The sequence below is a fragment of the Catharus ustulatus genome, chromosome 5 (genome assembly GCF_009819885.2).
Source record: "Catharus ustulatus isolate bCatUst1 chromosome 5, bCatUst1.pri.v2, whole genome shotgun sequence".
Lineage (NCBI taxonomy): Eukaryota > Metazoa > Chordata > Aves > Passeriformes > Turdidae > Catharus > Catharus ustulatus.
In genome coordinates, this window is record NC_046225.1 from 2132543 (window position 1) to 2159969 (window position 27427).

At 42.5% G+C, this 27427-nt stretch overlaps 1 protein-coding gene across 49 annotated transcripts in view; it reads left to right on the top strand.

Moving 5' to 3' along the window:
* ANK2 (ankyrin 2) overlaps nucleotides 1-27427 on the top strand; it is a 271811-nt gene that overhangs the window by 232233 nt on the left and 12151 nt on the right. For 14 of the 49 annotated variants that reach the window (XM_033059530.1, XM_033059529.1, XM_033059540.1 and 11 more), the window contains 14 exons: nucleotides 2537-2691; nucleotides 3468-3679; nucleotides 4503-4707; nucleotides 5374-5470; nucleotides 7681-7909; nucleotides 9204-9329; nucleotides 10119-10241; nucleotides 11087-11116; nucleotides 13058-13079; nucleotides 22683-22757; nucleotides 23127-23258; nucleotides 23631-23777; nucleotides 24919-25198; nucleotides 25972-26230. In XM_033059530.1, the coding sequence (XP_032915421.1) occupies nucleotides 2537-2691; nucleotides 3468-3679; nucleotides 4503-4707; nucleotides 5374-5470; nucleotides 7681-7909; nucleotides 9204-9329; nucleotides 10119-10241; nucleotides 11087-11116; nucleotides 13058-13079; nucleotides 22683-22757; nucleotides 23127-23258; nucleotides 23631-23777; nucleotides 24919-25198; nucleotides 25972-26230 (2092 nt within the window). Of the gene's footprint in view, nucleotides 1-1236; nucleotides 1336-2536; nucleotides 2692-3467; nucleotides 3680-4502; nucleotides 4708-5373; nucleotides 5471-7680; nucleotides 7910-9203; nucleotides 9330-10118; nucleotides 10242-11086; nucleotides 11117-13057; nucleotides 13080-15590; nucleotides 21309-22682; nucleotides 22758-23126; nucleotides 23259-23630; nucleotides 23778-24918; nucleotides 25199-25971; nucleotides 26231-27427 lie in introns of all 49 variants that reach the window. The other 35 variants (XM_033059506.1, XM_033059510.1, XM_033059511.1 and 32 more) reach the window with 5 other exon arrangements.

A 27427-nucleotide genomic window follows, 5' to 3' on the forward strand; every position in this document is an offset into this window, starting at 1 on the left:
ATTCACAAAGCTTTTACACCTTTTTGTTCAACATGGCTATTTCCAACATCAGTGCTATGGCTAATGTGCCTCCTTGGATATAATTGTTACTCGGTGTTGTGGTTACAGCGGGGAAAATCTTTAGCAGCCAGAAAAGCAGTTCATGCTACATTTAAAACATTAGTAATACTACGCTGATCTAACCCCCAAATGTGAAGCGTGCTACCTACACAACACAAGGTACAGGAGCTTGTTTTGGAGTCTTGTGTTGTGGTATCAGTGGTGTGGACTATCAGGGAAGCTCGGTGCTGTTGATTTTTCTGGGGTTGAAATTGCTAAATTAAACAGCAGGACGCCTCTGGGGTTTTTTTGGCCATTTCTTTCTTCCTATGCTGCAAAGTCCATAGAAAGATCAGATTTGTGTCTGCTGCTGAACTTATTTTAACGATTTTCTACTGAAATCAGCAGTTATCTGCACTTTCAAAATTTTTTTTTACCAACTATTCTCCCTATCAGCTGTGACATCCAGCTGTGGATGATTGAAGGAACCCCTTCTAATGTAGTAAATAACTTCATTCAGAAACTGTGAAAAAAAGTGTCTGTAAGCACTACTAGGTTAAATCCGTTTGGAAACAACTCAGTTGCTTTAAAATCCTGTTATGACAGGCAGTCATCAGAGCCACCATCTTTGTTAGTGCTACCACTTATTCTTTTCACATCTTGGTCATTTCTAAAATGAAGGAGAAAGAAATCTAAAGAGCAGAAGAAATACTGTGCTGTCGCATTCAGTCTTCCCATTATCTTTGTCACCCACAAACAGATTTTAAGTATGTCTCCCATTCTTTTTTAATGGTTTTGCTATCTGATGAGAGTGTCTCCCGTGCAAGACAAACATATAGCGTAGTTTTTTCATTCTCCGATCTTTGTGCCCTTCCTGGAAGCATTTTCCAAGGTGTTGTGCTGGCAGTGAGATCAGAAAATTGCTGTACTGTTTGCAGGGGTGCATTCTAAGGTCCAGATCCTGCTCCCATCAAGTACACGATGGGCCAAAACCCCCATAAGAAAGAAAAGATCCTAAATTAACAAAACGAATTTTCTGATTTGTGTCACCAAATTGTCATGGCTAGGACGGAACCTTATTCAGTGTACAGCCTAATTCCACTCTGTGGACCAGACAGTGGCACTGGCGTTCTGGCACAAAAAATACATAAAGTTTATTTATGTTCTTTCTTTCACTGCTGCTTTGGATGTACTCAGTAAACTTCATCTGCCTACGGCTCCTCCCCCACTTAATGAGGGAGAAAGCTTGGTCAGCCGAATCCTTCAGCTGGGGCCTCCTGGGACCAAATTCCTTGGGTAGGAGAGACTTGAAACAAATTGATGGATGCTGACCTCCCCATTCTTCTCCTCCTTCTGCAATATGATTTTTTTATGTCATTATGCCCATGATATTGTCCCTTTCTATCATTTGAAATTTTGTACACTTTACCCTTAGTGGACCATTTTTCAACCTTTGTGGTTTGTGGTTTTGTTTTGGTGGTATGTTTGTATCTTTTTCTTCAAGTACTGTGGCCTTCATTTTTGTTTTGGCATGAAATCTTTCTAGTTCTGTGCTTGATGTCTGTAGCAAAGCAACCTGGATTGGGACCACAAAAAAAAAAAAAAAAAAAGAATCTACTGTAAATTTTAAACTGTTTCTTTTGTATCAAGGACTGACCAATCAATAAGTTATATGTTGGCTACCACCAGTGTGATAGAGCACATGGCATTTACTACATACCTGGTAACCTGTGTGAGTCCTCTAAATAGAGAAACGTACCTACAAATATCTTTATATCTTCTCTCTTATTTCTAAGAGTATGTATGTATATGTATATCTCAATACAGATATATGTACACATATGTGTTGTATATGTGTGTGTGTATCTATATATATGGGCGCAGATGTTGGCTTGCAAGGCAACAAGGCAAATTCTTATCTCTTATACTGCAATAGTAACCCAGACAATCTCCTCAGACTTCCTGTGTCTCTCCCAGGGTGTAAATCAGGAATAAATTCATTGGAATATGTAGAATTACAAAGTGAAATTGGCACAGGACACAATTATCTCCAGATTGCAATGAAATTATTCTGATTTGCACTAGTATAAGTGAGATCAGAATTTGTCCCGCTATTCCTGTACATTACAGTAGATTCTCTTTGAAATGAAGTTGCACAGGTTAACCCAGACAGTAGTGACAACTAAAATGAGCATGAGTTTTTGATGGATTTGCAAAAACAATCACCAAATTTCCAGATAAGCACTATTGTCTTACCAAATCTCATTCACACTGTGGAAAGAGGTGAATGCACTTTTTCGTCTGTCCTTCAGCACTTACTGGGTCCCTGTAACAATCTAGTCTGTGTTAGTGGCCTACTAGTTTAGGATTATGCCAAAGTATTCCAGCCAAATAGGTAGAACTCCAGGTCACTTTGTAGCAGACTGAATAGAGTTGCTGTTAATCCTGTTTCTTCCTCTCTCCCATGTGCGTTTAATGCGCTGTGTTGCTGTGCCAGGCCCGTGATTGTGGAGATTCCCCATTTTGCTGCCCTGCGTGGGAAGGAGAGAGAGCTGGTGATCCTGCGCAGTGAGAACGGGGACAGCTGGAAGGAGCATTTCTGTGAATACACTGAGGATGAGCTGAACGAAATCCTGAATGGGATGGATGAAGGTATCCAGAGGCATTCGGTTTCCTGTCCTGTTCCCCTGTTCCTCCTGTACCCTTTACCTTTTACCATGGCGCTCACTTCCTTTGCAAGGGCTACTGAAGCAGTGGAACACTATGTCTCCCTTTTTGAAGCTGACAATACACTCCAGACTTGTGTTTTCTCCTGTTCCTTCTCGTAGTGTTAAACAAAAAACCTTCCATAGCAAACATCCTTCCAAAACAAGGCAATTACCATGCTGATCCTCTCGGAGCAGCTCCATGTGTGGGAGGAAATGCCACTCACTTGTACTCCTGCTTTCTGAGAGAACAGAATGGCCTCGGGCTGTCTAGGAGCTGCAGAAGTTGTTATTAATTTTTATTTTTTTCCAGAAACCCTCACAAATTCCAAAGTAAACAAGACAACTCACAGCATTAAAGCTGAACTCATATTTTGATACTGTTTTGAAGTTTTGTTTTGTTGGTGCTAGTTCAGGGCGTTGTAAACAGCTGAGGTAAAAGGGACTGGAACCAATCCCTTTGCTTGTTTGGCTGCTGATCTTGGAGGTGTTGTCAGTATGTTCTGTTTGCTGCCTTCAGTTCATGGCTCAATCTGTCTGTGTGTCCTTTCTTGTTTGCTCTGGTTTAGCTGAACCCAGGGGTGTGTTTCCTTCCCCTCATTTCTAGACAAAATACTTTGTGTAAGTCGTGCAGAGCTGTGAAAAGCTTGAGTGCATTTTGAAGGTGGCTGTACTGTTTCTATGAAACTCTGCTCTTCTGACCATCCCCTCTTCGGCCCTCAGTACTTGACACTCCAGAGGAGCTTGAGAAGAAGCGCATCTGCCGCATCATCACCCGGGATTTCCCTCAGTACTTCGCAGTGGTGTCCCGGATCAAACAGGACAGCAACCTGATCGGGCCCGAGGGAGGGGTGCTGAGCAGCACCGTGGTCCCACAGGTGCAGGCAGTCTTCCCAGAAGGTGCACTCACCAAGAGAATTCGTGTTGGCCTCCAGGTACAGTGAAGCATTCACAGAGTCATGGTGACATCACTTTTTCTGAATGGAGAACCAGCACACTCAGCTTGTCGTGTTTAGAGTTGTCTACAGCACTTCTAGTAATAGTAATAAAAGAAAAAAATCCATGCAAAAGTAAAGTAAGTGGTAGAGCTTTGAGTTTTCCAGTTAGTTCAGAGTCTTGTCTATTAATTGTCTGTATAAGTTTGTGAGGAAATTTTGGTGATGGTGTTGATATTAGTGTATGTCATATAATTTCCTAAAGACTTGTTATGAAAGGCATCAGAGAAGTACAGAGTGCTGCAATAATTAAACATGCTACTATTATTAAATGTACAGATTTTCAATGTGAATGAACCAATGTAATAATTCACTCACCACAGAGAGGGAAGTCTTTCCTCTGTCTGCATCTTGTCCTCCTGCCCCTTGCATCTATGATTTGCCTTGTCCAGGAGAATGTGCTTGTTGAAATCTCCTGGGATTAGCTGAATAGCACCATAAAACAGCATAGAACAGTTTGTTCGCAGGGAAAAAAGTGACCAGGTTATCATTTGCTACTGGTTAAGTGAATTTAAATTAATGCTGTAAAAAATCTGATGAGCAGCAAGAAAGGGGATAGGAAGAAGATGCAGACATGGGAAAGTTAACAAAGTGAGGTCTTTCCTGCTCACTGGCAGTCAGTTCTTCTGTCTGCGGATTTTCATGGGAGATTGTGCCATTTAAAAAGTTAAGGGGTTTGTGGGAAATATACAGACCCAGTTCTTTAGACATCACTAAACTATTTTCAAGTAACTGCTCTGTTACTTCCTGTTGCTTTGGAAAGGCTCAACCTATGCACACTGAACTTACAAAGAAGATTTTGGGCAACAAGGCTACCTTCAGCCCCATAGTCACACTGGAGCCCAGGAGGAGGAAATTCCACAAGCCCATCACGATGACGATCCCCGTGCCCAAGGCCTCCAGCGATGGGCTCATGAACGGTTATGGAGGAGACACGCCCACTCTGAGGTTACTATGCAGCATAACAGGTAGGATGCCAGTCCTGGAGTTCTCTGTGTGCATCCTGTAACTGTCAGTCCTGAGGCCTGGAAATGCTGAACTGATTACACCCAGGGGAACCTGAATGGGAACCTGACTGGGGCCAGAAGCTGTGAAAATAAGCTACTTTGCAAACAATTCCTTTATACTAGAAAGAACAAGAGATGTGTGATGTAATCACAGACTTTGGGTTTGGTAGTTTTTCTGCATTTTCCTTATGGTTTGTTTCTTGAGAACCAACATACCTCTACCTGGCAGAGTAAGTGTAGTACAGACTTAATGTTGCAGGATGCTTAGGAGGAAAATACTGGAGTTAAATACTTGACTTGCCATGGTGCCTAAGTGATTAACATCTGCTTCAGTCTCCCTTAAGAGACAGAAATGAGCTGCAAGCATTTAACATAATTAATTAATTAATTAAATTCTGTACTGCAGGGCTCATCACTTAAAAATCATTTGGGCACTTGGTTTATTTAGGGTGAGCCCATCCAGTCCTACTAGCATTAGTGGAATAATGTGGACTCAAGGAGGAAGCATCATAATCTGTGATTGTTGCTGGTTTCAAGGCAATTAAAAACTGTCAAGAATTTCTTAGAAGCAAAACGGTTCCAGACTTGCTTGGTTTTGATTTTATTTTTAAACCTCTATCATTTCAGGAGGAACCACCCCTGCCCAATGGGAAGACATCACTGGGACAACACCACTGACATTTGTTAATGAATGTGTTTCCTTCACAACAAACGTGTCTGCCAGGTACACACAACCAAACAAGATTTTTACAGGAATGCTCTCACATAAATGCCTTTGTTCCACAAGTATTTCTGTTAAACTATTTTAGTTTGGAGAGTAGAATGAACAGATATTGATTATTATGCAAATTTCCATGGAAACAGAAATCACTTATTTGGGTACTTCACTATACAGCTTGTAAGAGATACTACTTCCAGAATATCCAAAACTGAGAAGTCAAGCACAAAGGGCCTGTAGGTGTGCCAAACTGGGGTCTAGAATTGTCTCTTCCATACATCTGGTTTTGTGATGAGCTTTAACCGCTCTCTTACTGAAAACAGATTTTCATTTAAAAAAAAGAATGATATATATGAGTGTATGTATGTATTTTAGTTTGTGTCCATGATGCGTATCACAGAAATGCTCAAAAATCTCCTCTGTAACAGGAGCTGCAATCCTGGAAAGTATTCCATCGAGCATCTGTGCTCCAGCAAACAGTTTAAAAAGTCATGGGTAACTTGCTCATGAAATTCAGTACAAACATTCAGTGTCTGGGGCAGTTATTGCTGTTAATTAGGTGTGTTTTTTATTGACATAGTGTATTCAGTGTTAAAATGAGACCAGCTCTTGCAGTCCAACCTGCAGTTTAACATTAGGTGGTATGAAGTCAAATTTTTTAGTCCTTTCTCAGTTCAGAAAGGGCTGTTCTTGTTAAACTGGCTGCTTTGCTGATGCACGTTTGTGTTTGGTGTAGCTGAAGATTCTTCTTTAACAGCACATGGCCACGAGAGGGGGATCTTACAGTGCATTCAGTTCAGTGCTGCTACCACAGAGGTCTGTGCAAAGGCAGGAATTAAAAGCTAGTTTGAAAACCACATGTGGAAACAAGATTGAGAGTTTGAGAGGTCCAAATCCCTAAAGCTGTCAAGTCCCCAGCAGAAGGGGACTACAGGTGACAACCAGAATCAGGGTGATACTTTATGGTCCCACAATCCATATTTGTGGTGGATCTTTCTTAATCCTGATGATGATGTGAAAATTGATTACTATTGTTAATGTTCTGTGATACAGGCAGGGTCCCATGTAGAGATTTTAATGGGTTCTGCCTCTTCTTTTTAATCTGAATGAATATGCAACTATCTGCTTTGCCCCAAACATGATTTGAAATGCTGGTACAGTTAAAAAGAGATTTTCCATCTAATTTCTGACTCCTTGCTATTCACAGTAATTTTTTAATGTCTAGTTGAGCATTAATGATGGATAACAATTTTACCATTCATAAAACTAATCTGATCCAAAATGAGCTTGGGAAAGAGATATATTTGCCATGTGAATTACACTGTAGACTTGGAAGCACAGTGTTTGTTTTCCATTTCCCGAGCTGCAGCTTTTAAAAGACTTAATATCTGTTGGGGCTTTTTAGCCCCTGGTGTTTGACAGCAAATCACTGAGGCATCTGGTGGTTTCTCAGAGGATGTGGCCTCTCCAGTTGGAGTCCAGCACAGCATAATTCTCCCACGCAGGAAAAGGAAAGGATCAGTGTGCAGAGCCTTTCTGTAGCACACATGCTTTCCCTCTTGCAAATGTCAGCAGCCTGGGGTTTTGAGCAGTGCATTTGTTAAGTGTTCTAAAGATGAGCACAGCACGGAATTTGCTGTTATTCAGCTGCAGATGAGTGAGTGCAGAGCAGTCACACTCAAAAGATGCGCTTTGGGCTTATAATGCCATGTAATCCATGAGAGGAAAAACATCCCTATAGATCAGAGTAGCTTTTGGGCTGCCTCTGACCTCTCCTGAATCTGGCCTTCATCTGCCGGCTGGGAAACTTGAGCTTTCCACCCACACAGTGGATTTTATTGAAAAGGCATCAGCTCCACAGAGAAACTCAAGTGGTAGCTGGGAAAGACAGCAGGATGTGTCACTCCTTGCTTGCTGACTAAATTCACGTAAGAATAGTTTCTGATTTTGCGTGCAGCTTTGCACAGTGGACAAAGTCATTTATGTTCACCTAAAGACCTCAGGTTTTGCTGTTGTATGTAAGGAGTTGACTGCTATTTCCTTCGAGTTGGGTGGGAGACAAAAACCAAGAGCAGCAATTCTTTTTCTGCACCATTCTGACTTGTTCTCTCCCATTGCTGTGGTCACCAGCTAATGCTGCCAGGATGGGGAAACACAGAATTTCCTTTCTTAAATCCTTCTCTGCTGATGGCACAGCCCTTCATTTTCTTTTACAGATTTTGGTTGATAGACTGTCGTCAGACGCAAGAATCTGTTACCTTTGCTTCCCAAGTGTACAGAGAAATTATCTGTGTCCCCTACATGGCCAAATTTGTGGTGTTTGCCAAATCCCATGATCCCATTGAAGCACGGTTAAGATGTTTCTGCATGACGGATGACAAGGTGGATAAAACTCTAGAACAACAAGAAAACTTTGCTGAAGTTGCCAGAAGCAGGGATGTAGAGGTACTGTACAAGATTTTCAGTTTTCTCCATTTTCTAGCATCTGCTTTTAAAGTAGAGTTTTCTGTCTTCTATCTTCCACAAGGACTGAAAAATAATCTGTGAACAAAGTACTGTCACGATGCAGTATCAACAACCATGACAAGATGGAAACTTGGCCTTTTGTCAGGTGTAAGGAAAAAGTAGTGAGGAAACCCTGTTCCCAGAGGGCAGCTGACAAACTCAGTCCACAGGGCTAAAGGGAGAGGGTCAGAGCCAAAAACGATGGCTACATCCTGGCTTCCAGTAACCCCATAAATGCACATCACTAACCAGAAAGGCAGCTGACAGGGGTCACAGTTTGTCAGCACATTCACATACCAAAAAGTTAAAGTAGCAGGTTTGATTAATATTCTGCTTTACAAAAATAAAATTATGTGTAATCTGTTGCTGAGCAGGCAAAAGCTTTCCTATGAGGAATTCAACAAACTGCCTGCTAAATGCAGTTTTTCTGGCTCTGTCAGCTCTCTCAGAAGGGATGACAAATTGAAAGTGCTTTAACCTACATGGCACATTCTGCTTAGTTCAGTCTCTTTTCCGCGAGAATCCCACCTTTAAAAGAATCGTCCTTGCAGTTCCTGAAGCTCTGACAGGCATCTCTTGTGCAGAGCAGCAAGACAGAATATGGGCTGATCACACTGAATGATAAGGCTGAATTTTTGGAAAGTAAGGATGAGCCATGAGTGGATTGGCACTTTGAATGGAACATCTCCCAAACTGCTGATCTGATATTCAAACATATGGAGGGGTCATAAGAGCAGCAATCTGAAGATACAAGCGGTGCTGTTAGAGAGAGATTTCAGAGGGATATTCACCTGAGGTTTGCCTTTCAAAAGCTCTTGTGACTCTACAGATCCAGCAGAAATAAATGGACTCGGTATGCACACACTCTGAATTCTGATGGCTGAAGAAAATATTTATTGGACTGTGGTGATGAGGCCAGGTTAGCAAAGGATGCTAAAATTGGAGTAGATAAAAAATCCCAATTAAAATCTAGATGTGAAAGTTTGCCCAGATTTATGACACTAAGTTGTAATTTAAAGTACTGCGCTATTGTTACTAAATTAACAATCTCTTCTCTTTCTGGAAGGTTTCCACACATTTTCCACACAATCCACTGTACATAACAAATCTTGTAAATGCCAACAAATTTTAATTCCAGAAATTGATTTGAACTGTTGTAGAATTATCCTTAAGAAGCAGTCCTAATCACCTCACAAGGGTTAATAGATGGTTTGCTTTTTTTCCTTTCCAACAGGTATTAGAAGGAAAACCCATCTACGTTGACTGCTTTGGCAATTTGGTGCCTCTCACAAAGAGTGGTCAACACCATATATTCAGTTTCTTTGCCTTCAAAGAGAATAGACTTCCTCTATTTGTTAAGGTAATGTTGATGACTCCTTTTTGGATATTTCAAGTTATCACTTCACTGTACTTTTTGTCAACAAAGGAAAACCAAACTACTTAATTTAGATAAATTCCCAACTGTAAACTAATTTTATCCCTGTATTATTGCATTAAAAATACTTTTTCTTATGACTAGGAATATTTGTAAAATAAAATCCAAAGTAAAAACCCTCTCACATTAAGTTATGTGTTAACCCACTGTCAGAAGGGCTGCTGTCACCAAACCACCATCACCACCTCTTCTGAGAGGGAGACTAGAGAGCACTGGAAACCTCTTCCACAAACTTTCCCTTCTACCCGGACATTCCGTCTACAAAGGAGGAAACTGTTCCTGTTATATAAATAACAGTCTTAGAGAAATGATTTATGAATGGAAACTTCCAGTCAGTGGACAAAATCAACCTCCTCCATCATTGTGTTATATTTACTGTGTGCTGCTAGACAAATTTTAAACTTTGTCCCTCCTTACCAGCAATATTTTGTAAACTTGCTTTAATTTACAACTTTATCTGTCCCACTGCCTTCCTTTGGCTTTGCAGATTTCCCCACTGAATTTTCCACCAACAACATCCAACGTATGTGGAATACACAAATACATCTGTATGTACGCTCACAAACAGCAGGGGGAGAAAAGTGAAAACACATTATTTCTGCCTACATGGACTTTTTCTCCCCATCTGGTCCCTCTTGCTGAATAGTTTTGAGAGACACAAGTAGCTCACACAGCAGAGCAGCAGGTTAAATGTGTGTATCTTTACTGTGCCAGGTCCGAGATAGCACTCAAGAGCCCTGTGGACGATTATCATTCATGAAGGAGCCAAAATCTACCAGGGGCCTCGTTCATCAAGCCATATGTAATTTAAACATCACTTTACCCATTTACACAAAGGTACTGTGAAATTATACCCAACTGTGGGCATCAGCATTATCATACAAACAAGAAATGAGGAGGAGGGGAAAACAGGGTTAAAACTTGGTGGGCAGGGGGTGGAAGGAGGAAAAAATTCCATTGAAGGGCTTTCGGTGTCTTGGGTTTGGTACTCCTAATGCCAGTGTTTGAAGACATCATCAAACATTTCCTGAGGACTCAGAAGAGATGAGTGGGAGTGCCCTCAGATATTAAACACTTGTTTCCTTAGAAAGTGTCGGTTTGTGTTTGTTCTCTGAAAACACAAGGTTTTTTTCTCTCCTGGTCAGGTTAGAAGCTGCATGCCTTTTAGGGATGTATTTGCCCAAAATGGTGATAAATTCCTTCTCAGCGTTTTTAGAATATAGTAAATCTTTATTATAGCATTTTAGTACAATTCTGAAACAGAGCATCTCAACATATTGTGACTTTAAATGGTGAATATTTTAAGTGTTTACATATGCTAATTTTTGGGTGAAAAAACACGTATATATTTGAAGTTATATACAGTTACAAATATATAGTTACAAATATATAGTTATATATAGTTACAAATACATCCTTATATATAGTTACAAATAAAGATCACTAGGCATCTAGCTTTTCTGTTTGTGTTTTTGCTCGATTCTCTAGCCTTTTGTGTATCAATTTTCAGCTTAGTTTTGCTGCCTTTTGGCATAAGAAATCAACTGCAGAATGGTGCTACATTTTCTTCTTTTCTGTTAAATGTTGTCGGAAGTTACTTTCCTACTCTCTTCTAAAAAAAATTGCCTCTTGCCTGCTCTGTTTCCCCCTTCTCTTTTTGCATGGCGCTTTGGGACCAAAAGGAATCAGATTCAGATCCAGAACCAGAAGAGGTAAAGTTGCTAAATCAGCATGCTCTTGCCTACACACATTGCTCAAAGACAGCTAACAGACACCACCCAGGAACTGACCCTTAACTCAGTGCTACAGACACAGCGAAGAGGGCCTCGTACAGACCCACTTTGAGAATAGAGTTGAACTTGTTCTCTGTTAGAATGACCAGTCTTCTCCATTTATAAATCCAGTAGACTGGATATAACAGATTACTGAGCTGAATGACTGATATCCAGTGTTAATCCAGAAGCAACAAGTAAAAGTTTAGAATTTTCATCTTTATCATAAACTAAATTGTATCAGCTCCCAGCCCTGGTCTCACGCTTATAGATGTTGCTTAAATTCTGACCCTTACACAAATGAGTAACATCAGAAAAGCATCCTGACATTTTGATAAGCTTCAGCTGTTGGAAACACTGTGAGAATAGCCAGCTCCCCAAAGAAGATGGACATCTTTTCCGTGCACAGCACAATAGATTCAGCAGGTCTGTGGCATGGCTTGTAGTTTCCAATTATCATTGCAAAAATATTTACCACTCCTATGGTAAATAAGACTTCTATTTTTGTATAGGAAACTAAAGCACAAAACCACAAAAGCTCATTGATGGCTATAAGCATTTTGAACTATTTTTTGTTGACTTTGTTAATTTTTATGTTAATAATATTAATTAGTCTGCTGACATAAATCTGGACTGATCTGGAAGAACTGAAAGCGAAGGAAGCTAGAACACCCTAGGGATGCAGGGTTACCATGTAGGGCACTGTGTGCATCAGAGGAATACAAACTGTTATGGATCTGTCACACACACTGCTGGCTGTGAGATGTAATTATGTGATCCTAAAAGATTGCTAGACATGTATGAACATGCACGTACAGCCAGGGATTCCCTTCTGTTCGGCATCAGCTCATGGAAATGCAAGGATTTCCTAATATCTTGGCTGAGACAGCATAGTGAATTTATAAAGAATAGTTTGAACTTTTTAAACCTTTTCAACATTCACTGAAACCTCGGGGGCTTTACCATACACAGTATCTTGTACCAGTAGTACTGCACAGCTGATTTGCATTCGTCACAGTTGTCCTACCCCTACCACAAGTTTGTATAGGAAATTAAAGCTTTAATGCTACTTCTAACTTTGCATATTTTTCCATAGCCAGATTTAAACAACATGTGCTGGTGTGGACAAATGCCAACACAACTGAAATAAACTGAAATTACAAAACAACCTCAAAAATTGGCTTCTTGAATTTTCATGGTCTATGTTTTGTTTAATTCTGTTTTGACAAGGACTGTGCTTTCTTTTGAATAACAGTAAAATTGTATGGCCTTTTTGATCTGTACCCAAATAACTCTGAAAAATCAAAAAGGAGGCTCGTGAGTGCCATCACAGCTTCCATTTAAAGGTATCAATAGCTATTAGTGGCATCCAGCCCCAGGTCATGCCTCAGACAGTTCTACTATTGTGGTGCACCTGCATTTCATCATCGCAGTGCAGAGGCAAAAATGAAATCCGTGCTCTCAGAGTGACCGCATCCAAGGGAACACAATGCATGAAACCTCCTGGTTACCTTCCAGATTGACTATATGCCTGCACATAACCAAAGTGGACTATTTTGCTTTAGACAGAAAGAAATAAATTAAGAGCAATGCAACCAAACACCTGGCAATGCAAAAGTTTAGGTCCTCCACGCTTGCTAAGAGCATTTAAAGAAAATACACTACAACATTTTGCATCTACTGTTGATCATAACTATAGTGAAGTAAGCATTTTTCTGGTATGAGAGACTAAATAAATTAGGCCATGCTTTTACTGTTATTTTAAATGCATTTTTGGTTCCACCTAAGTCCATGTGTCTTCATACAACTAGCACTTCACTCATGGCTCCTGTATAGCAATTATATTTGAACTTTTAAATCTCCCGCTTTTTCCTCTTCCAGGTTGATATGACTTCAGAAAAAAGTAAGATTTTTTTTTATTTCTGGAGAATGTTACAGTGGGAATGTTACAATTTGTATGAGAGATGGTTAAGAGTAAAGATAAGCATGAAAGAGAGCTAAGTTTTAACTGCTATTGCTAATAACATCAATACTTTAGAAACTTAATAAAAACAATTTAACATCTCAGCAGCTATCCAATTCAATAGACTTTAACATGTAACTTAACAAGTAATACAGTTAAAAACCGTTCATCTAAGCCTTTACTTTCCTTTGGCATCCCTAGTGAACCTGCTATTGCTATTTTGCTTGTATGAATGCTCATCCCTCCATTGCTTTTGTTTTCTCCATTTGTTGACACACATTTTCGCCTCATATTTGAGACAGATGACAGTATCACTTTTAATGAAAACCAAATAAGGACTCCAGTCTATTTCATTAATCTCATGGAATACAACCATGCCAAAAAGTGATACTGTCCAAAGGAATCGGGCTGTTTAACCCTCCCTCCCTTGCCCCACCCTTTACTGTGGTGAAATATGGCTGGAAATCTGACCTGACAGCTTGGCACAGCACAAGCACCCCTCTGTACATGCACAATCAGGCCATGACCATGAGAGACTGTGGGCGAGGGCTTTGCAAACGTCTCCTTTATGGGAGAGGCAAATCCAACAAACCTCTGCACACACGGAAGTGTCTCCAGCCAGAGCTGCTTCCAGATGCAGCCATTTCTTGGATCTGTTCAGGGAAAGAATGACATCTGTCTTGTTTCCAGTTTAGAGTGCGGAATCTTGCCTTGTCTGCAGTTCAAGTGTAATGTCTCGCATTGTCCTCCTGCCGCTTCCTCACTGCTGAGTACCCCAGAGAACACCCATGAGTGTTCCTGCTCCGGCCACACGCTGTCTGGATAGCACTTGCAATTTATTTCCCATTGGAGTTGCTTTGCTTCAGGCTGATTAACTCGGTTGTTGGTCAGTGAAAGAGTCATACATTTGATATTTATGAAAGTACATATTGCAAATTTACAAAACCACTGGCTGGTATTTCAGCATGCACCAGATAGTTTATTGTAAAGCGGCAGGGCCCAAAGACCACATTTTCAGCACCACAATACCCTACAGCTCTGTGGCTCTAATTAATGTAGAGGACAAATATTTAGCATTAGTTACACCCAGGAGAACAGTGTAGCAAAATGGATCTTCTTTACCAGTAGAGACAGCTAATTATGTGTTGCTCAAGGTCTCCTTATTTGCATTAGTTCTTTGACTTTCACTGGGGTGCCGGAATGTGCAGTTCCATGTAACGTGCTGCCTTTAAAGGGAAAATGTCCATCCATGGTTCCTAAGCACTGTGTTCTGTTCGTAACTTGCTTCAGTTCTCCAGTGTTTTGTTCTGTTCAATATCCATTTTCTGCTATTCCTTGCTGAAATGAAATATTACCAACAGGCATTTATGGCATAATGGAAATTATCTGCAGCCCCCTTCCTGTATATTGATTGCCAGATTAGACAAATATTTCACCACAGTATGTTTTACAGTATTTTCATGTATTTTTAATTCATTTAGTTTTTAGAACTCTTGTTTTTAACCAAAGCTACATACCCAGCAGCATTTGCAACACCTTTGCTTTGCATGGAAATAACTTGCCTTACATGAATTGTACGTATGTGTCTAGCGTGACTGTCTGTGAACTTTGGGTTGCCATACATTACATTTTTTAAAACTCTGAAATCACTTCTAAGTTGATTCACAGTTTTTCTTATTATCTCTCCTTTTCTTCTCTGTCTTCTCTTTCCTCAGTCAGTTCATTAGTTGTCAATGAGGATGTTCCAAGGAAAAGGACCATGCCTCTTAAAACAAAAGCCTGTTTGTTTCATTGTGTAGGTGTGAAATCCCCTTAGATGAAATGCCGGTTTGCAGCTGATTCAGATCTCTACATATTTGATCGTATATTAGATTACTGCAGAATTACTTTTTTTTATTTTGGTCATTAAGAAAAACAAAACTGTTAACCCAATGTTATTCTGACAGTTTGCTAACACTGGCTTTCTCTTAGAGGAAATCGGCTTTCAATCAGTTCTAATGCTTTCCCCCTTTTTTCTTGTTTTTCTTTTTATTTGAACATTGATCTGTTACATCTGAACAATCTTGAGATGCCTCTCTTTGTGTAACTTCACTGTGTTTCTTCTGGTTTTGATTTGGAATTTTGTTGTTGTTGTTTTGGGTTCTTTTTTAGTGGTGTCCTGATTTGGTTTGTTCCAGCTTTGATACTGTATGTGTGGTTGTGCTCTAGCGGTAAAGTGAAGCAAGTTATTTCCTGCCATTTTCCTTTTCAGTTGTTTTTTTTTCCCCACCCTCCCCGTTAGCTTTGCTTTGCTCTTGTACCCTCAGATCTTGTGGATCCACCATTCCCGGCCCATTTTGTTGACCTTCCTACCACTGCAACCAAAGACTGTCATTTTCAGTCCTGATTACATTTTCCAATCTCTATTTTTGATTTCCATTTTACTTTCAATGTTTTTCATTCGCATCAAAGATGACGAGACAGAATCTACAGAAACATCTGTCCTGAAAAGCCATCTGGTTAATGAAGTCCCTGTACTAGCCAGTCCAGACCTGTTGTCTGAAGTTTCTGAGATGAAACAAGATCTGATCAAAATGACTGCCATCTTGACAAATGACCCTTCCGATAAATCAGGCTCCATTAAAGTGAAAGATCTTGAAAAGTCTGCTGAAGAAGAGCCAGGAGAACCTTTTGAAATAGTTGAAAGAGTGAAAGAGGACTTAGAAAAAGTAAATGAAATTCTGAGAGGCGGATCCTACACCAGAGAAGAACATGTTTTGCAGAAGTCCCTTTCCAGGCAAGAGCCCTTAGAAGAAGAATGGATCATTGTCAGTGATGAAGAGATTGAAGAGGCCCGGAGAAATGCTCCATCAGAAGTCACAGAGCCGAGCCATGTAGAAGTCAAAGCAGACAAAGGGACAACAAAAAAGGGGGAGCTGGACATGACAGGAAGAGTGGCTTCCCTTGCAGGGGATTTAAAAACATCCATTTCTCTTCATGAGGGACAGCCACAGGCCTTACAAGAGGAGGTAGTAGAAGAGAAAGTCAAAACTGTAGTAGTAAGCAAGGATTCTGAAAAAAAAGGAAAAGAATCTCCAAAAACTGGGAAACCAAGCTCGCAGGAGCAACAGAAGGCAGCCTCAGAAGTTAAAAAGCCCATTAGGGCAAAATTAAGAGAAAAGCCAAAGCTGAAGGAAGGCAAGGTGCACAGCAGCGGAGAGAAGCTGAAGCTGCCTAAGCTCACTGCAGATGAGGCACCAGCTGGGGAGCCTGGCCTAAAGGTGACAGGTGCTCCAGAGCCTAAAGCCGTGTCCCCTGTTATCGAGGAAACTCCCATTGGCTCAATAAAAGATAAAGTGAAAGCCCTTCAGAAACGAGTGGAAGATGAGCAAAAAGTACGGTCAAAACTGCCCGTCAGGGTTCAGGCAAAAGAAGGCCCTGCAGAAAAGGCGCCTAAGAAACCGGCGCCAGTCAAAAAGCCAGTAGCACACAAAACCCAGCCGCCCGTCTCACCTTCTTCTAAGACAGAGAGACTCGAAGAGACCATGTCCGTCAAGGAACTGATGAAAGCCTTCCAGTCAGGGCAAGACCCATCCAAGAACATTTCTGGACTCTTTGAGCACAAATCTGTCAAACAGAAACAACAGGCCCCTGAGAAGGAAACTCCCCGCAAGAAAACAATTCCTTCGCAGAGTGAAACGAGGCGAGTGTCAAACCTCAAGACAGACAAACAGAAGGACAAACCAAGCACAGTGTCCAAAGCAGAGAAAGAACCACAATCAAAGAAAGGAAAAACGCAAACCATCGAAACTGCCAAGAAAGCTGGTGGCAAAGACCAAGTCAAAGAGCAGAGCAGCAAAAAGCCAGCCGAACCTCTCCCTCCGGTAATAGTTGCTGAAAGTGCTAAAGAAACAGCGGCTGGGAAGGGCAGGACTTGTGAGGATCAGGGAGATCCTGACTTCCAGATTAGCCCTGACAGGAAAACCTCAACAGACTTTTCTGATGTCATTAAAGAAGAACTGGAGGATAATGACAAATACCAACAGTTCCGACACCTCTCAGTGACGGAGGAGGGAGAGCTTAACTTGGAGCAGGTACTGACCAGTCCTTTCGGTGCTGCTTTTCCCACAGAGTACGGGAAAGACGAATTCCTTCCTGCTCTTTCTCTGCAAAGTGCTGCTCTTGATGGGAGCTCAGAGAGCCTTAAACACGAAGGTGTGGCTGACTCTCCGGGCAGCCTACTTGATGGAACCCCTCAGATCAGCTCGGAGGAAAGTTACAAGCATGAGGGTCTGGCAGAGACTCCTGAAACAAGCCCAGAAAGCCTTTCATTCTCACCAAAGAAAACCGATGGGCAAATTGAAGACGCTAAAGGAGCAGCTCAAGTACACACAACAGCAGAAACACGTTCTACGAAGGAACTCGCCTCAGAGGAAGATGAAAAAGGTATTGCTGAGAGGCAGCTAGATGCTGTTACCGAGACTAGGGAGTCTCATTCTGACCATGTATCAGAAGAGCATGTACCTCCAGCCTCTGAAGAAGAGGCTGATAAAGACAGTAGCTCAGCTTCCATTGTGAAAGATATTAGCAGGGATAAAGAATCCAGAACCACTGCACATTTCCCCAAGTCTTCTGAAACACATGACACTGCTTTAGAGAAAGAAAAAGATGTAGCCTGTGAACGCCGTCTTACAGTTAGAAGTCCCCAGAAATTGGAACTTTCACTTGCTAGCCATGATAGTGAAGGCTTTAGCCCAGTTGCAGATGACTCTTTGACTATAAGTCATAAAGACTCCCTGGAAGCAAGCCCAGTGCTAGAAGATAACTCATCACACAAAACGCCTGACTCTTTGGAGCCCAGTCCTATGAAAGAATCCCCCTGCCGCGATTCCCTTGAAAGCAGCCCCGTAGAACCAACAGTGAAGGCTTGTCTTTTGGGGCAGGGTCCTCTTCCATCTGCTCTTAGCAAAGCAGAAGCCTGCCCAGAGCTGGCATCGGTGCGTTCCAGGATTCTCCGTGACCCTGAGGGAAGTGCTGATGATGACAGTCTGGAGCAAACATCCCTCATGGAGAGTTCAGGGAAAAGCCCCGTTTCCCCTGAAACTCCTAGTTCAGAAGAAATTAGCTATGAAATCACACCTAAAATGGCAGACATACCGAAGTCAGCCACCATCCCTGAAGTCAACGAAGAACCTGAGGATGATTCGGAAAGTGAACCGAAGAAGAGATTCACCCCCGAAGAAGAGATGTTTAAAATGGTGACCAAAATCAAAATGTTTGATGAATTGGAACAGGAAGCAAAACAGAAGAGAGATTATAAAAAGAGTTGTAAGCAAGATGACTTTTCTGCGGTTGCCAACTCGGAAGCCTCACGTGAGGCTGAAGCATCAGAACCAACCGCTGTAGTAGAAAAAGGCATACCCACTGTGGTGACACCTGCTGCTGAATCTAGGAAGAGTTCTTCCTCTTCTGAAAGTGAGCCGGAATTGACTCGGCTCAAGAAAGAAGCCGACTCGGGCCTCTTAATGGAGCCTGTGATCCGAGTGCAGCCACCCTCACCTTTACCATCTAGTATTGACTCCAGCTCTAGCCCTGACGAAGCAGGTTTCCACCCCATTGATTCCCAGCCATGCTCTGTCGGGAGAGGCGAGGTTAAAGCACAAGGCAGAGGTGACAAAGAGGAGCCGCTTATCCTTGAGCGCAGCTGTAGGCCTTCCACAGGCACTTGTCCTTCAGACGGCTGCGCGTCAGCAGAAGGTGCAGAATCAAAATGTTGTGATGGTACAGGTGACTGTGAGATGGCCAGTCCCGACGCCCTGGTCACACGATCTGGGTGTACGCCCCGTCACTCCATTGGTGATGGTTCTCAAAAAGAGTTTCACACTGAGTCTTCACTAACAATGGGGCAGTGGGATGCTACTGAAAAAGGTGACAAGCCCGCAGCCCCGTTAGCTCACAGTGATCTCATTTCTACGGGAGCTGTGTCAGAGGAGGCAGATGGTCTTTCTCACGGACACGGTACCACTGAGTACTCTGTTCCACATGACAGCAAACTGGCCGAAGGTGACACCGCTGACTGTTCTGCTTCAGCAAGGGATTTGGGAAAAGCAGATACAGGTTGTGAGACATCTCACAGGGCTGGTTGTGCTGAGGAACCTTTACCAGAGTATTCGTCCCTAACCACTGGCACAGTGGAACTCGACAGCTGTGCAGCAGATGCTGCTGACGGTAGTGCTCCATATATAGTGAGCCCTTACGAAAATGTGTCTTCTGGACATTTCTTCATTGACTCTGAAAGTGAGGTAGGATCTGGTAGAAGTCTGCTATCTAGGGAAACCTGTTCTATTGCAGAAGGGAAAGATCAGGCTGGTGAAACTTCGCTTAGCAGAGACACAGGCAGCGAATGTTGCTCTTCAGAGGAAGTGTATATGGAAATAGAGCCAAAACCGGAGGATGGATTTCAGACGATGTCACAAGGGTCTCCGACCTCAGATTCAACAAAATTATCTGAATCTACCCTTGAGGATATAAGAGATGAAACAGAGAAATTGACGAGTCAGGTTGTCATCACTAGAACTGATGTGGATTCTGACATGTGGAGTGAAATACGTGAAGACGATGAAGCTTTTGAAGCTCGCGTGAAAGAAGAGGAACAAAAGATATTTGGGTTGATGGTAGACAGGCGATCCCAAGGCACAACTCCTGACACAACACCGGCCAGGACACCCACCGAAGAAGGGACGCCACTCAGTGAACAAAATCCTTTTCTTTTTCAGGAGGGCAAGTTGTTTGAGATGACTAGAAGTGGAGCTATTGACATGACCAAAAGGAACTACCCAGATGAAAGCTTTCACTTCTTCCAGGTGGGGCAGGAGCCTCAGGAAGCCTCTTCTTCATGTGAAGAAGTGAAAGAAGCAGCAGAGGGAGAATCTTCAAAGGGCTTACCAGACCCATTTGCACCTTCGGAGTCAGAGGAGTCAGACATGCAAGAGCAAGATGCATTGAAATATTCACCCTCCTCACCCGAGCCTAGTGATAGATCTGAAGAAATGACGGATGAAGGTGCCAGTGCAGACAGTGCAAAAGCAGATCTTAAATCCAGAATTCCAATTAAAATGGGTATTTCAGCTTCTTCAAAATCACCAAAGAAAGAAACCGCTGCCTCTGAAGCTGAGCCCCTCTCCAGAACGGAGGCCAACAGGGTCGATAGCAGTCAGGTGCCTTGCCCCATCTCTCCTGAGCAGTGTGTGGTAGAAGAGGAGTTAGGTTTTTCCAAAGTCACTCGATTGGTTAGTTCTGAACAGGGTGAGGAGTCCCCAGACTCTTCCCCCGAGGAACAGAGATCTGTGATTGAAATCCCTACTGCTCTAATGGAGAGCGTGCCTTCTTGTGAAAGCAAATCCAAAATCCCTGTAAGAACAGCTGCTGCTGCATTGCAATCCCCACAACAGTTGGAAAGTGAGAGCCTTTCTCTGGACGACTTCCTGGACAGTTCACAGTGTGAAGGAAAAGATGACCAAGCAAAACCAAAGTCAAAAATTCCCGTGAAAGCCGCTTCCCAAAAAGCCGAACCACAACACTCATACGCAGACATGTCCGTCTGTAAGCCGGAGTCACCCAAAGCGCTCAGCGTGATGAGCGCGGTCCCTGCAAAACCAGACGGCCGCAGTAAATCGGAATCTGATGCCAGCAGTCCCGTGGACCCAAAGACCAAACGTTCCATCAAAGCTAGGAGCTATGCTGAGGCAGAGGCAGAGGCCAGGGAGAGTGAGATGAAGTTTGAGCTAGACTCAGATGAGGCAACAACAGCAAGATCAAAGGTATTTTCTTCACGGTTGCCAGTTAAAAGCAGAAGCGCTACAGGCTCCCGCGTTGCTTTTAGTCCCACAAAAGAAAGTAAGGACCATTTTTTTGATCTTTACAAAAACTCCATAGAGTTTTTTGAAGAAATTAGTGACGAAGCTTCTAAATTAGTGGAAAGACTCACGCAGTCAGAGAGAGAACAAGAATTAGTTTCAGATGATGAAAGCAGTAGCGCCCTAGAAGTTTCAGTTATTGAAAATGTGCCATCCAGTGACACTCAGCAGTCAGTTCCTGAAGACATCTTTGACATCAGACCCATTTGGGATGAGTCTGTAGAGACTCAGATTGAACGTATCCCTGATGAAAATGTCCATGACCATGCCGAAGGTATTTGCCAACGACTGGGATTCCCTGTGCGACGCATGTCATGAATTAAACTCTTTTGTTTCTTGTTTTCTTTGGTGTGTGCGTGCGTGTGCGTTTGTGCGCAGGTGTAATGCGTGTGGCGTTTTCTTTTCAGCTTTTGGTGGTTAGTTGTGCTTTTTTTTCCCTTGTGAGCTGTGTTTGGGTTTTTTTGTTTTGTGTCTGTGTCCTTGTCTGTGAAACGATCTCAAGATTGCAAACCGTAAACGCTTACGGGAAGTGTGACCTTAATAAGCAAAAACACTTCTAGAAATATGTGTGGTTTTGTCATTAAACTGATTGCTTAGGTCATGCATGTTTTGGCTTTTGACTTTCCCTGGCCCTATTACTAGCTATCAACTTCTACTAATAATAAAATGCTTGGGCATCAATTGAAAGCCAGAGAGATAAATTTATAGACTTTTGAGTTGGTACACAAAGAGATCTGCAGGAGTTTTAAAGAATGAAGCTTCTTATGTTCCTTTTTTTTGACAGTCTGTGTCTGAAGTAGTTCTGAGTCACCAGTAACTTTAATACACATTTTCTGGTGCTTGGTTTTCCTCATGCCTACTCATGTGCTAGTACTGAGTAGCCCTGATGGAAATCAGATTGACACGTGCATATCATGAACCCTAAGCAATTTTCCAATTTGGAAGTGCACAATCCCTGTGTGCATTCAGGGAAAATCAAAACTCAAATTCCACCATCCTCAAATTAGCTGTGGGGATGGGAGGAGCTGTCAATCTCACCATTAGTGAAGTGAATGAGGACTGACGAATGACCATCTGATTTTTCCTTGCCTTCGTTGTCGATGTTTTGTCTCACTCCCTGTCCAAAGGGTCAAAGACACTGAAATTTAACAGTATCTCAAATACAGAGCATAATCTGAAGCGCTCTATGGACTGTTTGAACAAACTTGCCCTGCAATAGAAAAAAACATGATCAGAAGCACTGGTGCCAATGAATTCTTCAACTCTGGCATTTACTAAGGAGGCATGGAAAACTATGGCTCTTGAATTAGTCAAAGTCTTCAACTGAACTTTAGAATGAAGTTTTAAGAGTTAAACGCTTGGCCAAAATAGGCATGATAGGCGCTTCAGTCCTACATTACATTTTCACATGAACGCCTTGTTTTCAAATAGGAAAATTAGATAGCCCTGTGCTATTTGAAAAACCAAGCTTTTTGGGTTTCATTTTGAATTTAGGGATTTACAGGCCTTGCTTGATTTACACAGGCTGTCCACATTTAGACACAACAGTTAGGAAAAACCAACACTTTCCCTTCTTGGGCTCCTCTCTCTCCTGTGGAAATGGTTTTTAACTTGCAAAAGGCAACTTGTAGCTCTCTTTGACCTTTAGATCAACAGGATGATCAGGAAAGGACAGAGGAAAGACTGGCCCACATCGCAGATCATCTTGGATTCAGCTGGACAGGTAAAGTGCACGTTGTCTGCTCCAGAGAGAAAGGAGGGCAATGGTCCACACTCCTTTTGTGTTTATTTTGGATGATTTTCTCATTATCTAAAGATGTTTTATAAAAAATATTTTAGAAGCATATTGTCTTTGGGATGCTGAGAGTTCTAAGTGGGTTAACAAAGGAACCTCTTCTAAACAATCACTTAAATATTGTGGATTTAATAGACTTGAGGCAGGGAACGGTAGTGGAAACAAGTGAAAGTAACATGGAACGAGATGCAAACGTTTACTCAGGTTATTTTTGTTGCAATTAAATTAGACCAGGGGAGAAGGACGAGGAGTAGTAGTAGTATCAGACCTCTTTACAGAGATGGATTTCTTTTTCAGAGCTAGCAAGAGAACTGGACTTCACAGAGGAGCAAATTCACCAGATCCGAATTGAAAATCCCAATTCACTTCAAGACCAGAGCCACGCCCTCCTCAAATACTGGCTGGAAAGGGATGGGAAACATGCAACAGGTTTGTCTGCAGTTATTGTGTGTGACTGTCTCCAGTCTGCTAGCTGAGGTGACAGGTGTATGTTGTAATCACAAAGAAAATTTGGGGGAAATTTAGGCTACAGAAAGGATGACCATGGATTGTACTCACTGTTGTAGTGTTTTCTGTCTAACACAGCAACTCAACAAATTTGTTAAAATTAAAACAAACCAGAGTGCTAGTTTTTGTAGGCATCTGTTTAGTTCTTTTTAATTTTACACAGCACTGCTTCTAAATGTGTCTCTAGTTTATATATGATATCTGTCAGTCTCCTATATATACCCCTCCTATGGAGAAGGGAGGGAGTGTGCTTGATTCTTAACTGAGCTGCACGGTGTGGTTCCAATGGCACAGATACCAATCTGACCCAGTGTCTGACAAAAATCAACCGCATGGACATCGTTCACCTGATGGAGACCAGCGGCATAGAGCCGGTGCAGGGCCACGGCACGCGCACCTACGCGGACACGGAGCAGTCCTTGGCGTTGGACCACAGCGAAGGTACGTGGTTCCTGACCCAAAGTGTCCAGAGTATCCCTCTGGGCATCGCTCTGCTCTGAAGTGTTGGCCCAGGCTCATCTGTCAGCTCTCATGACAGAGCACAGGAATCCCCTTTTGAAAGCACAGGCAGTGTGGATGCACCCCAGCACAGCTTCTCACAGGTCACATTTCACCAAGTGGAAGATCTGCACTTTAGCTGATTATTCAGAAGAAAACACTGTGGCCAGCAACGTTTACCCAATTTACCTTGGAGTTTGGGGTTTTTTGCTTATGCAAGTGCTTTCATGGAAGCTGAGGAGGTTGTATTAGAATTTGACCAAGATATTAAAAAGGAAAAGTGCTCCATGCTGTGACAGAAAACCCCTTTGGATTTGAGTACCGAGGATATTTTAATTTCTTAAGTTTGAAAGTTCAGTGGATTACAGCCAGTGGCTGCAAACTGAAGAAACTCCTGCAAATTCATTGACATAAAAACCTCTTTTCCAGAAGTGATACTTTTGTGTGCCTAACTCAATATTGAAGCACATTAGCCAGCTACAAAAGTCCTAGTCTTGAAGAGAATGTAGGAGAAGAAGGCTGTTTGTTATAATTAGCATTCTCATATCAACCCCGAGTAGTTTTGGAATGTTAGCCTCTCTGTCCAGCTCATATTTGGTACAGTCTTCTCTGTTTCCCCCCAATTTATTCTTGCTTCACTTGGTTTCTAGTGAATATGGCACATAGATGAGCTGCTTCTTGCACCTAGCCCTCTAAAAAGAGTTTTTGTCTTTTCTAGTACAGTTAAATTTTCCAGAAGCAGATAAATAATGAATATGGCGGGGAACAAGTCACTAAAATCTATCCTAATCAACTGGGAAAAAAATCTGTCATGAATCTTCTTCTATACTTGGAGGGCTTAAAGCATAATTACTTGAGTTTATTTCTGGGTAAATGTTATTTTGCCTGCTCCTGTCCAAATCTGGCCATAGTAGTGGCAGTCTGGCATTGCTTGGGCTATTCCTAGAGACCAGGTGCCCTCCCACTCAAGGTGTTCGAGGAGTTCGCTGTGCCCGGGGATTTTCCATGTGCACAGAGCGTGGGAAGGACTTCTGTCTTCTGGTCAGACTTGTAACGCTGTTTCTCATCTCTCTTTCTTCACAAGGCTTTTCAGCACTGCAGGAGGAAGTGTACAGCTCGAGACACAAGCAAGAGCAGCAGAGAATATCTAAGGACGGCGAGCCAACTGAGCATCCCCCTCTGGTGTCCGAGGAAGACGTGTCTGTCAGTTATTCCCCGTTCCAGGACAGTACTCCCAGGAGCGAGGCAGAAGTGTCCATGGCTGAGCTTCTGAGGCAAGCACACAAGGAACAAGTGGAAGCTGAATTCTCAGGGAAACCCCAAGACGTGCCAGGGAAACCATCTGCTTCGCAACAGGAATATTTGTAAGTGCCAAAAGACCAGGATGAAGCCATAGGGAAGGAGCCTTTCTTCAGAGTCGGGATGATATTTTCAATGCAGACAAAATGTTTTTAATTTAATCATTACTTAAAATACTCTTACCTGTCTGTTAAGAACTGGGCCTTTAAAAGTGCATTTGCGATGGCTGAAGGAACAGAAATGGGGTTTTACAGAGGCAAGACACAGGTGCTTCCAGAAATAAGACATGATAGAGTACACATTTAGAAGACGTGTGCAGCAAAAACTTGAATTCTGAGGTGGGGCTTCAGTGGGGTTGCAATTAATCATAGCAGGATTCAACCATGAAAATACCATTGCAAACAAAACCTGAACCTCCACTAAATTTCTGTTTGCTGAACTCTAGAATTCTGTATGAAAGCTGGTTTATCCACTTTGCAGCTGCACAACTGGTGCTCGGTGTTCTAGGTGCCTCACTCCTTCTATAGCCATCCAGGCTCTCCCACTGAAAAAGTAAATGGCAGTATGTAGAGATGTGAGGGCACAAGGGACAACAGAGCTTCCTGAAATACTTTACAAATAACAAGTTTTGCATCATGGCATTGAAGGGCTGGGTCTCCATTTGGAGATTTGCTCAGAAAGATGGGTGGGATGCCCAGCCAGACTGCTCTGTAGTTCCTATCAAGGACTTTGCCAGACAGAAGACAGCGGAGCAATACGAAGTCAGTGCCTAGTGTTCCATCATTGGGAATTGGGAAGCACTGCACGATGGTAACTTGCTTGAACCTGTAATTCACAGCATCACAACTCCAGGAACAGAGCACTCCGGGGGAGCTGCAAAATCTGCGCGCTCGAGCACTGCAAAGGGAGAGACGCAGAGAGCGCAGCCTCTGTCCTCTGCACAGAGAGGGGACTCCCCCATTGTCCAAGAGCCTGAGGACCCCCAGCTGCACCAGGAAAGCCTCTCTCCAAGGAGATCCAGTCTCGTGATAGTGGAGTCCACTGAGGAGCAGATGGAGAAGTCTGGAAGGGGCTGTGAAGAGGAATCTTTAGAAAAGGTAAATGAACAAATTTGCCTCAACGTAATTTACACAATAAACCAAATTTTGTGTCTCGCTCATTCCTTAAGATAAGAATATTTGTAATTAATTTGCATCTGGCACTGAGTTTTTTCTCCTTCCCTCTGTGGTTAAAAGAGTCAGGTAAAGGCTTTTCTCCTGAGGTTTTCAAAGTTGAAGCAAACCCTGGATCCCAAAGTCTAGACTGATAATTCTGGTTCTGCTCCAGCCTTCTTGTCCTTGGGCCTGTGACAGTTAGACCTGTGCCTGAGAGAGAAAGAGAGTGTCAGTAACAGGGGCAGAAACAAACTGAAACAGATGTAATGCAGACAAAGTAATAACAGTAAAGCTCATAAAGAAAGGCACTAGCCCCAGAGCAGTGTGAGAAATGGTGTGAAACATCAGTAAAGTCAGTGAGATGGAAAAGAGAGAGCAGCTGTGCACTGCAGAGTGCTAAGGATGTACTGGGAGTATGATGTTTGTGTAGCATGCAGGCAGGAAAGAGGTACAGAGACAGGAGAATGAAGAGGATTTCAAAAGCTTTGCAAGGTAGGTCTTGGGTGGTCTGAGACAAGGGGCTTCATTGCAGTGATCAGAGAGGGGAAGACACCCACCAGCAAGGAAAAAGAGCAACCACATGGCTTTTAGTGGGGAATTAAAGTTTTCTGGCAGGTGAAGGTGTACGAATAAACTGCTTGCTTTGCTTGTTCTGAGTGGAAGAAAAGGAGAATACATTCTTGGGTAGGAAATCAGGCTGCCCTCCATACAATGCTGATGCATTGCTTTCTTGCTCCATTTCTGTTACTGAAGTGAAACAACAACAGCAGCTCTTACCACCAACCCCCTTCCCCTTATTTTTTTCCCTTTATGTTTTTATGCTAGAGTTATTTTCCAATTGATGATTTTCAGGTTCTCTTTGTCTTCTGATGTGTTTGTTTAAATTTTTAAATCTTCCTTATGCAGGATAGACAAGTTCAGCACTTGTTACTAATTTTTCCTGATCTTTCTGAGGCTATGGCAGCACTGTTCTCTAGTTGTAACTGTTCAGTCCTGCTCCCAGAAAGCATATGCAAAATGTAGGAATTGCAGAGCTGGTGTAGGAAGACAGAAGCTGTAGCTACTGCTAGTGCCACATACAGAGTCCTGCTTCCATGCTTCCCTAGGAGTTAGCAGAGGAGTTAGGTGGGCTGGAGCTCA